The 12,134-nt window shown below is 35.2% G+C and overlaps 1 protein-coding gene across 1 annotated transcript in view; it reads left to right on the forward strand.

The window, feature by feature from the left end:
* The first annotated feature begins 3,267 nt into the window (after positions 1 to 3,267).
* Positions 3,268 to 12,134, forward strand: part of CALCRL (calcitonin receptor-like) — a 28,846-nt gene continuing 19,979 nt past the window's right edge. Inside the window, exons 1-5 of the mRNA XM_010583224.1 lie at positions 3,268 to 3,362; positions 4,374 to 4,518; positions 6,027 to 6,137; positions 7,092 to 7,204; positions 10,320 to 10,411. Coding sequence (XP_010581526.1) covers positions 3,312 to 3,362; positions 4,374 to 4,518; positions 6,027 to 6,137; positions 7,092 to 7,204; positions 10,320 to 10,411 — 512 coding nt within the window. The 5' untranslated portion in view covers positions 3,268 to 3,311. The remainder of the gene's footprint in view (positions 3,363 to 4,373; positions 4,519 to 6,026; positions 6,138 to 7,091; positions 7,205 to 10,319; positions 10,412 to 12,134) is intronic.

A 12,134-nucleotide genomic window follows, 5' to 3' on the forward strand; every position in this document is an offset into this window, starting at 1 on the left:
TTTCAGATCCCCACTGTCACAGAGTGGAGTCGGAGGATTCTAAGCTGCCACCATATTTTCCCTGAAGCTAACATTCAGTAGACTCAAATTAACCTCGGTCCAATACAGTTGTCCTGTCCTGTCTCCCCCACAGTAGAATTTCCAAAGATGTTTAATAGCAGAACAACAACTTGGGAAGCATTATTATTTAAAGAAATCTAAGAATGGGTCTCTTGTATTATTAATTTCTTTTCCTTGTGCATCTGATACCTCCCAGCTCTGAGAAGGAGAGAACTTCCTGAGAATCACATTTGGTTTGCATTTCATCAGAACAGATGATTAATAAAAGCAGCCTGACTTTCTCAGCAGTACTGGCTTGCTACCTCAATCAATGGACTAAGTTGCTGTCCATTCTTAAGAAAGTTTTTAATCTTCCTGTGAAAGTTCTTGTCCAAACTAACTGGAATAAATAATGAGTGAATTAATTCATGTAGTGATGCAAGAAATGCTTTCCTGAAGTCCAAATAGGCATCTGAATGACCTTCATCCTGCATTTTGTAATTAAGTCCAAAAGTAGTGCTGTTTAGAAAAAGGATTTTATATATATATATATATATATATATATATAGGGGGTTTTTGCAGTTACCAGCTGTGAGAAATGAGTGTAAAGCATAGAGTGAATTATAGACTTGACTTAATCTTTTCTCTCCTGGGAAGAATTAATAGTTTAGCAGTGGATACTGGAATAGTTGATAGGAAATGTCTACAAAACCACTAGATATGAAAAGATTTGGACCATTAAAGGAACTGAGCTAAAGGGTGACTTTTGATATTGTGAAACAGAAATAATCATGGACTCTGAATCAAAGCAGATAAATTCTGCTGTTGTTTATATGATATTGTATCTTCTAGGTAAATAAAAATAAGCAAGGCTAAGTGAGGGCAATATTTGAATATGCATTTTAGATTTGCCATCCAACATTTGTTTTAGCACAAGGATTTTTGGAACTATTATAGAGAAAATTATTTTGAACTCTTGTATACATATACAGAAAAAGAGACACTAAATTATGGTTGCTATGTTCTACATGTTTGGTCTCTTCTCTTGTCCAGTGCACATCATTTCTGGGTTTTAAACCTGTGCAGATGCACTTTGGCATACTTTGAAGAGCGAAGATTACTCAATTACTTTACAACCAAGTAGTTAATTCCAATTTCCTTAGAAGGCCAGTGTTGGTTTTTTCCCCTTCCTAGGTAAACAGACACAACTATAAATGAATGAAACTTGTGATGGGTTTCAGTTAATCTCCCTTGCCCCCAATTATCATGCAGAATTCAAATCGTATTGCCTCTTTGCTTATTTAGATATCTTCATTTGTATTTGGTTTTCAGTCAATCTTTAGTCACTAAACATAGATGTTTAGGTTTTTCTTTAGTTAACATAGTGGTTTTTACAATTTTCTATTCACTGTAGTTCTCATCATGTAGATTTTCCAGAGAAGTATTAGCTCAAACTGAGAATATATTTCACGTATGTTGATTGGTCTTCCTGTTAGTGTTTTAAGAGCCTTCAGAACAGCATAGTTGAATTTCAGTGTCTCACTGAATTACCTGTGCAATTTCCAGCAATCAGTATTAGAGGATTGCATGCCAGTGGTAAAAAGAGAGGGAAGATTACTGATACAGTTTTAGCCTGGGTTAAACAGGCACAACAGTAACTGTTTTTACAACACATTTCTTGTATTTGCATTAAGCTGTACAATAAACAGCAGTGATCTCATATTTTGTAGTCGATATATCCTACAAAATGCTCTTTATTGTATTATAGTTGTGTTAAGAGGACCTAGTCTCAGTGTAAAAGCAGAAAAGAAGTAGATATAGAATGCTTGCTTTTTGTGACTAAGACTGGGGTTTTTTTAAAGGATGGGCTTTTTGTAAAATTACTTTTGCTGGCTAATGTACTATCAGTTGTTTGTCATCCACTGGTTGCTTGTAGGACATGACTGCTGGATAAGAAAAACTTCCAAAGACAAGAGCAAGTGTGATCCAAGGGAGAATGTGGCTTGGGTCAGAAGACAGGTTTGCATGTAGGTACTCAGCTCCCAACAGCCCTCTTGCTTTGGTAGCAGTGGGATTTTTGAGCTAGGTATATGAAGGACCTTTGGGATATGTGAGTTTTATGTCTTAAGTAGCCGTGTATTATTTGTAGTGAATTAGTCTGTACAAGGGAGCTAAACTCACTCAGATGTGGTCCCCTTTATTTTGGCTGGTAATAGCTTCTTTGATGCTAGTACAGTGAGATACTTAGATTTTGAAAGGTGGTTTAGTTGTAACAACTTAATCTAAATGTGGAGAGGTCTTTTGCTACCACACAAGCAGAAGAGAAGCTCTTACATCAATTCCAGGCTTGGCTTTGTGATCTTCTCAGGCAACCTCAGGACACAGTGAAATATTGCATGAGAAATCTCTTATATGTTTCCCTTCCTTTTGAGGGAGTTGTCGCAGCAGGGTTGTGCTTAATAGGTGGTCTAGGTGCTTAATAAATAATTTTGTATATTTTATGTTTTAGGTGCATTTTACACTTCAAGAATCAATTCCAAGAATAGCCTGCACTGTAAGATGATTATAGCTGTTTTGGGTAGTTCTGTTTTCTTCAAACTGCAGATAACGAAACTAGTTTACAACTACTGCAGATACAGAAACTAGTTTACAGCTCACAGTTAATTCTTGCATTGCATTTGTCATATTTGCGAAGTTGTAACTTCAAGATGAAGTGGCTGCTTGCTAGATCAGTTCTTGCAGAAATGGCAAAATCAAAAATCAGCTGGTGTGAAGAGAACAGGAAATAATAGTGTGTGTGTGTGTTTGTGAAAGTCTAAGTCTACTTTAGAGGAAACTGAACTGCAGTTTGCTATGGTTGCCCAAAGGCAGAGATGTCCAGGAGTCAACTCGTATCTCAGGGCTAATTGCTACACATCTGTTAGAGTTGATACCAGCTACCTGACTGAGCCAAACCCTCCAGAGAATTGGTCTTAGTTGAGGCAATGGAGGCAGCAGTGCATGAAAAACCCTGCTGCTGGAATTCACTGCTGGTGAATTGAGTGCATTTTTTTGACATCATATTGTACATCTCCATGTATATCACACAGTGCCACTATGTGTGAATGAAAATTGAGAGGGCCTTTGTTGATTTGTCTTAATTCAGAAAGAAAATATGAAGTCTTTTATCAGTTCTGGCTTTCATGAATTACTAAATTTGTTCCTACTTTCTTTTCCATGGCAGTTTGAGTTCATTCAACTACAATATAAAATTCACTGCACCAGATGTAAAAATGACAAAAAACTGGATCACATCTTTGGTGGTGTTCTTATCAGTTACTATGGTGAGTCTTACAGATTTTTTAAATCACTTCCAGATTTAACAACTGTGTACAGAATACCATAGAAATTATTAATATGGAAATGCAGAAACAACTAATCTTGTGTTCAAATGTAGTTTCTGCACAGTAGGATCTTTATCTACATTCTGTTCTCCTTTTAATTCTGGTGGTAAAGGAACAGAAATAGTATTTACCTCTGCTGAACCCAGCGTATCCTTTGCTAGCAGAGAACTTTACAGTAACAGTTGACAAGTGACATATAAGCAGCACTATGCAGAAGGCATCCTTGGAACTTTTAATTTCACCCCTTGTATGACAATGGTACAGTATTTCAATCTGCAGCTTTGTTTTTTCCATGAAGTTTAGTAGCTTCCCATAAAATATTTAACTTCTTTTAAAAATGTACTTAAAAGGTTCAGGTTTTGATCAAGATCCACTTTCTTATATTATTATTATTGTTATTATTATTATTATTATTGTTATTATTTTAATAACTATAAAAGTGGATGTCATGTCTTATGTATACCTTTTTGTATTGAGGGTTGACTTCATGGTTTGCAAGACTATAGAGAAACCAAATATCTCTGAACAGACAAAACCTTCAGCACATATGGTATATGGAAAGTCTCTTTTCATAAAGGATCATTTGGGGCCTGATTTAAATGCCTTTTAGACTAATGTAGCTTTGATATATTTTACTGGATTTTGTAAAAGCTGTTTATATGCTTCTGACTGTCTCAGTGCTTTCTAAGCATTTTTCCATTATTATTTATAAATCTTGCAGATTGTTACTCCCCCATGCTCATTCAGGAGATATTTGTCAAGATTCAGTAGTAAGAAGAATTACTAAATGAACCATAAAAACATAAAATCATATTGTCAGTAATAAGATTTGAAGATAATTTTCCTTCAGTAAAATAATATTTAAAACATAGTATTTAAAAAGATTGACATTTAAGAAGTTTATATTGGAGTTTGTACATGACTTGCTAAAAAAAGTCTTTTTCCTCGTAGTTTTTTGCCACTGCTATACCATCTGAAGGGCATCAGAATATGACGGAGGACTTCACTCAACTGAGTGTTACACGGAATAAAATTATGACAGCACAGTATGAATGCTACCAGAAAATTATGCAAGATCCTATTCATAGGAAAGAAGGTAGAGATAATTTTCTTATAAGGTTTTACAAAGGCAAATGGTCCACAGACATGATTACAGTAACTCAGGATCCCTTAAGTTATATTCATTTCTTGTCTTGGTAGCAATCATTTTTCAGGCTGTAACTGTACGAGTTTTTAGAAACATCACTATGGGATTCATGAAGATAAAGTAATATGTTATATTACCTGCCCATAGCACCACTTCTTATATAACACAAAGCTTTTATTTCTGATGAGATAAGAAAATGTTAATGTAAATAGATATCCAGATTAAAAAATGATGACCGATTAATCTTACCACTTTATTACATTTCATGCTCTTATAATACCCCTGTCTACCTGGTCACATCTGCCTTTAAAAATTGAAAGTATCTTGATACACACAATTTCCCTACTTTGAGGGTTGTGTTAGTATCATTAATGCTTTTTCTGATAACTCATTCCGAGCTAACCTCAGTAGCTCTACCTGTCACAGCATTCACTGTTTCTGAATTTATAACTTCTGGAAACATTGAATGGCTTTTGAGGCAAGAAGAGGTAATTGCATTCTTTTACAATGAGTTTTTTTCTTTTCTGAAATGATTCCTTGGAGGAACTGAATGTCTGGAGGTCAGAAATGGATATGAGTATGACAGTGTAAGCTTACAGCTAGCCTGGGTCATCACAGCTTCAGAAGGATCTAGACAAATTGGAAAATCTTCAGATGAGGAGGAATTACATGATGTTTGAAAAATGCAGCCTTTGAGATCGGGGCATTATTAAGTCTTAAAAAGAAAACTGAAGGAAGATACTAAAAACATCTTCAAATTTGTAGAGAGGGTCAGTCATTCTGTGTGCCTTTTGGGAAAGGATTTGTTTATAAAACCCTAGTTTGTTCTCAAGGGAGGTTTATTTTAGATGTTAACATTCATGGGAGTGCAGTGAGGCATTGAAACAGGCTCTTGAGGGACACTGTGGATTCCCTTTCCCTGGAGCACTTGGAGAACTGTCTGTCCATGATGACCGCTGCAGGCTTAGCTCTGCTTGAGGCAGAGGAGCTGTGGCTGCCTCCCAGCCAGCCTTTCTGATGGCTTTTACGATACCACTGTGTTTTCAATGAACTAGTAAACCTACGTATAGGCTTGGTATACATCCAAAATGTAAGTTCGTTCAGTAAAACGGTCTTTGCAAGCTTAAGGCTCTTTGTTAATGTACATTATTTGGTCTGAATTGATTTAGGTTTTTTTGCCTACTGTGCTCTAGATCTGAGGTTTGTAAATTGTAGATGCAGACCATTTCAAGGTGAATGATGATGGATTTTAAAATGTGTTCGAAGAAATGTACATATAAGGAACTATTTCTATTAAGTGGAGTTTTAATTAATTACTGCTAAATCTTATCTATTTTCTTTTTTTTCTCATTGCTGCAAGTGAGAAACTTACTTTATGCAGTCTTACATCTTATTTTTGAAAGAATGTTGTGAAAGAATGGTTGTTATTTTATTACCAGGTCTTTACTTGTTTGCAGGTCCTTACTGTAACAGGACATGGGATGGCTGGTTGTGCTGGAGTGATGTTGCTGCCGGAACTGTGTCAGTACAGCGTTGTCCTGACTACTTTCAGGATTTCAACCCATCAGGTGAGTGTGCATGGGCTTCTACATCAACATATTTCTTAATAAAATGAGCGTTTGGGTGCTTGATGCCTCCTGTTTGCCCTACTCAAGTCACTAATGCTCCAGAATTTCTGTAACTCCAAACCCATTATTTGCATTTTCCCTTTATCACACAGAAAACTGATAAGTTACTTATTTTCTTTTCTGAAATATGTCCTTGAGGGATTCTGTAGATTAGGAAATAGAAGTTGAAGTTAGATCAGTTTTTTCCTCTTAGGGATGAGCTTTTCTTTCTAACACACAAGCAGAAATATGACTTATTCTTTTATCTCAATTTTGCAGTTGAAGTTGACAAGAGTTTCTCCTACAAGTGAATCTTTTCCTGTTTCTGTAGGCTCAACTTTCCATCTTTGAGCATGTGGAAAATGTCATAGATTTTTCATTCTTGTCTCTTTCTGCTGCTTTTGGTATTTCCCAGTGTCCTTTCATGCCTCTTTCTATTTGAAGATAGAAATCATTATGTGGTCCCAGAAATTTTCCAGTTTGGTTCTTGAGCAGTTTCTCTATTGATGTTTTCCTGCCTGTCCAATCCTAATTTACAGAGGCAGGATTTCAGACTTCAGTTTAGATCTTGGATGTTAAACAAGCCATTTAAATATTCTTGTCACTTCACCTGGTAGTTCTCTAACAATTTGATACATTTTGATACTTACAGGATTGGAGGAGGGATATCTATTTGTTTTCTTAAGAAAAACAAATCATCAGTTGCCCTTGCCAAGCAAAAGCAATGGTCTCTAGTCTCTCAGAATTCATAGTAACAAGCAATGTCTCTCTAGTCATATTAATAAAGCTGTCATTTGTTTGCCAATCTTTCTTCATTAAATACTAGGCATCAGGAAGTAGAACTTCAGTGCTGACTGTTGTGTTTTTCTTTTGTTTTTCTTTTTTTGTTTTTCTTTCCATCTACTTTGACTGCAGAAAAAGTTACGAAGATCTGTGATCCAAGTGGGAATTGGTTTAGACATCCAGAAAGCAACAGGACGTGGACAAACTATACCCAGTGTAATATCTATACACATGAAAAAGTGAAGGTAGGAAAGGAATAAATGCATGTTAGCAGTGTCAAGAAACTGATCTGAAAAATTTCACAAGTTTCAAAACTCCAATAGTAGGGCAGTTGATGCAACATCAAAATGCAAAAAGCAGAAAGCATGTTGAATAAAAAGGATGAATTGTGCAAAACAGACTCAAAAAAACCCAGCCCACCTGCTTTGTCCTTTACAGATGATTTCAACTGCTTGAATAATATGATCCTATTTTTGTTTATGGGTATTTTAAATGTGTAGGTACTAGTACTTGTCTAGGTCATCCACAGTCATCTACTGGTAAGCAAAGTGCATGCCTTATAAGAGCAGACCTTTACGTTTTGCTCTGTAATTTTGAAGTAGGGTCCAAGTTCAGCAGAACTGTGAGAGGTATGCACATCTCTGAAAGACGTGCTGAGAGCATGGGTTTATCCAATTAACTTACAGTGACAGATTTTCAGCAGGTGCACAACCAAAGTTTTACTTGAGATTAATACGTATTCTAGGTAGCTTTAAGTAGACTTTGGATGTTTTGGGGTTGGGTTTTTTGCCCCAGTGTGAAAAGCAGAGCTAATGTCTACACTTTTGTAAAAAAGAAAATAAGCTGTAGTTGAATGGATTCACCACGGGATCTTTGGAGGCTAAAGGGAAGTAAATGATGAGAAGTGTTGATAGGGTTTGTTTTTCATTGTGATCCTTTGCCTGTGTTATATCTTGTGTCCTGGCTCCCAAGTGCCATTTTTTCAGTTTCTGAGATACAAAGCTGCTCACATGAATGGAAAACCTATACTTCAAGTTTACTTAAGTGAAATTTTGCAAGCATCCAAAATTATCTCAGGCCAGGCAGCAAAATGCTTTGAGAGAGTTGTTTTCTATATATGAAAGGTAGACTCTATGCACACACACATACCCATGTGGGTATATGTATAGATGCTATTTTTATAGACTTCAGTTTATCTTGAAATTCCCCATCCATTAACAGATTTAAAAAAAAAAAAATAAAATCTGGTAAATCTCCAAATGCCCTCTTTCTGAGATACTCTTTGATATGTGAGGATATAATTGCATATTTGCCCCGCCCCCAGCTGTATGTCCACTAATATTCTTTATGTTTATGAAACATTCAGTCATGGGATGAAGCAGTAAATTGAAACTGTAAATGCCCAAGAACTAGGAATATAAAATGCAGGTCAGGATAGACTGTAAATTAATTTGGACCTCATGGAAAAGAGCTCAATAATAGCAGACTGTGTCAAGAATACTGACATCTAGTAGAGATCCTAACTGCCTGCATTATTGCTGTCAAGAGTGCTTTAGGGTATTTACCTAGAAACCATATTGAGAAAAGGTGGTAATAGATGATAATAAGGTACTTTTGTATTGCTTTTTCTCAAATCACGAGACATTGAATACGCTAATGGCAGTTTAATTCTACTAGCAGAAATGCTATAATTCATTGATTCTTGCTAATATTTGGCTGGAAACTGAGAGAATATTATTCAGACAGGAGCAGATTCATGCAGGTCCTCCTTTATGAATAATGAGCTAGTTTCCCTCAGGCTGCTTTGCCAGCATATTTCAACTCTGTCATGCATCAGAAGCTATTGTTTAAGTGGAATAATAGCTCTGAAGAAAGCCTTACTGCTTGCTACAGTTCTATGTCTTGTTATATTAAACAACATTATCTTTTCACTTTGCTCAGAAGGCGGGTTAGATAATGCACAATAAATGTGACTGTTGTCCATTGTTCAATTCTTATTGTTATTGCCCTCATCAGCAGTCCCTGCTGTACCACTGTTTTGTGTCAGTTCTAAATTTTGTGGAAATCTTCTAAATCCTTAACATGCACCTTAGCCTAAATTGGTCACTGAATGAGGTGGTGATATCGGATATGGACCTGTCATAGAAAGGCTGTCATTATGTATACGTAGCCAAGCTTTAGTGTTTCAGGGGTGACCCTTGTTTTTTCTTGCTTCCAAATTTTTATGAAAGTTTCACTTAAACCTATTGCATTGCTTTTTTTTTTTTAAGTTATCACATTATTAAAAATAATGATAATTTGAAAAATTCTAGCATGCACAAAGAGGTACCCTTGTTTCATCTTACAACCTTCTTAAAGCTTTACCTGGAATCTTTTTACATTATTTCAAAAGTCAATATATGTAGTAAGCTGCAGTTAGTCTATCTTAAATCAGAATAAGTTCAGAGGATACATACAGTTTGGAGTACATGAGCATTTGTATGTGTGCTCTAATTCTTCCTGTAGAATCCAGATAGTTATGCTTTATTGTGATAGTCTAAGGTTCAACCTGAAAATCTTCATTTCCATATGTGCAAAATGATAATCTTACATTTAATGCAACAAGCAGAATTTTTTGTGGCAGATTCCATGACTGAAAGCAGGGGTTTGTTACTAGTGGAATTTAATATATTTATTAATTAAAAGAATTAATGATAACATGTTGTATATATTCCAAATATTAATTTACTAGTTCCTAATTTTTACCTTTTATATCTACCCAGCTTTTCATAATTCTGTAATTTGGTTGTAGGCTTATTTAACAAGACTGTTTAGTCTCCACTATTTTTGAGTCATTGTTAATTTTTTCATGCCCTTCCTTAAATGCCAAATGAAAACTAAATTTCCAATATCATAATCACAGCCTGCTTTGAAGGAAGTATCTTTAAACGGTAAGAAAAAAACCTATGAGGAGAAAATACATAAATTCGTATAGGAAGCACATGTTTTACTTAAGAGTTGTGTTAATAGATGAATCAAGCCTCAGACAGGAATCTACCCAGTGCAGTAGCATAAATAGCCAAATTTATGTAAATGCTCAGAAAAAACATAGCAGTATATATTAGAAACCCAATGTTTTAACTGAGAAGAGGTAAGTTCTAGTGATGATTTCAACAAATCTGTTGGGTATCTTACAGAAAGAGTTTTTAGTAAGATGTTGATTTGCAGGATTCTAGACTTGATTCATCATTATCTGTAATGTTTTTATTTTCTTAATGCTATTATAGTCATTTTATATGCAGAAGAGATGTATAAGTATGTGCTTTATCAACAATAGTTCTGTATGCATCACAGGTGCTTGGTTTTGTTCTTGTATTGCAGACTGCTCTGAATTTGTATTACTTGGCCATCATTGGACATGGTCTTTCAATTGCATCACTTCTGATTTCTCTTGGCATATTCTTTTATTTTAAGTAAGTATATTTAAAATCCTTTACCAAATATCAGTGGCTGCAACAATCCTAGTTCCAATACTTTGAAAGACCAGCCATCCCAATGAAATTAGATGGAGCAAGAAGGTGAAGAAAGTCACTATATTGGTTTGGCTTTGAACATTATACTGTAATAAAATTTTAGGTTTCTTTTCTTAGAAATCTAAAATCCCAAATCTGCAAAAAAACCCCTGTAGAATATATTGAAAATAGGAAATGAGAAAGTTTTGTTTGTTTGTTTGTTTGTTTGGGGTTTGTGGGGGTTTTGGGGTTTTTTTAATAAGTTACAGTGTGGATATGCCAGGCATCAACCAAAGAGCAAATGAAAACCAAAATACTGTTGACATGTGGTAGGTACAGTAACATTCCAAACTAGGTAGCCACAAAATATGATAAACTGTAAAGAAAGTAAGGCTAGGAGCTATAGTAGGAGTGGGAATAATAAAAATAATCCTTTTTTTTTAATTTATTCACCTAATTATGTCTATGACAGTTATGTCATATCCACTGACTAACAGTTATGATGTAACCTTCTTGAGAGAAAGTTTGAGAAGTGTATTGCCAGTGTCACACCAACTTGTAGTATAATGCACAGGTCTTTTAAAATTAGTCTTCTTCTTATTTCACATTTTGTGAAAGTACTTTTCTTTCCCAGGAAAGATATATAGATTTTTTTTTAAGAAGTTGTTAAGGCTTAGTAGAAAGGTGAAACCATGAGTGTTGCCACATAAGCAGAGCTAAGAGAGACAAGTTGTTATCTGTGCCGAATGCTGCACTGCACAGTATAGGCTTTCCTTGTTAACTGGCACTAGTTTAATCATTTCTGCATCGTTTTTCATTGGATAATATAGATCTGCTCTATGATCTTACCTATTTCTTACCACTATACCCTACTGTCTCACTCCATCTTTTTTTTTTTCCTAACATTTAAATATGAATAGCACATACACTAGCAACTGTGGGGCTAGCTCAGATTTTTCTTTTCTCGTGCTCTGGACTTTGATTAGGTAGAAGTAGCAGATATCTGATAAAAAATTATCCTTTTTAATCACATCTGCCTGAATATAGTGTTTCCAATTTAGATATGCATTATTTCCCCAGGTTCTGGGACAACATTTCCACAAGTCCCCAATAAATGAGTGTTTCAACTTCGTAGCCTCTCTTTATGAAATCCAATATTCAAGATGACTTTTCAGCTTTTTCTGACTTCTTTTCTTGAGGACAAACCAAAACATTTGTGGTTTTTAATCAATTTATTTGCATATGACCTGTAAAAACAATGCTTACCATTTCCAAATTAATTTTCCCTCCACAAAATCAACATGTGAAATGGCTCTGAGTCCTTATAAGAAGCTTCATTTTGCATTAAGAAGAGCTATACCATTGCTATAAATGTCACAAAAAGTTTAACAGACTAAATATCTAATGTGGCAGGACAAATGCTTTGACATAGACTTCGCAGGAGAAAACAAAAAGATTTGGAATATGATATGATTTTAAAAGTTCAGAGACAGTAAAGCATGAATTTTCTCTACTATAATACGAAAACCAAGCCAATTTCATCATGGCTTGTGGCACTTGCTGCAAAAGCAGGTGATCTGCTTTGCTACCGTTATGTCATGTTTGTCTAATCCTCCAGGGATTTTTTTTCTCCCTCTGGTAGAAGGATCATCTCTCCTCAGAGAACCACATGGAATTAATCCAG

Source organism: Haliaeetus leucocephalus, unplaced genomic scaffold (assembly GCF_000737465.1).
Source record: "Haliaeetus leucocephalus isolate CR32 unplaced genomic scaffold, Haliaeetus_leucocephalus-4.0 Scaffold880, whole genome shotgun sequence".
Classification (NCBI taxonomy): Eukaryota; Metazoa; Chordata; class Aves; order Accipitriformes; family Accipitridae; genus Haliaeetus; species Haliaeetus leucocephalus.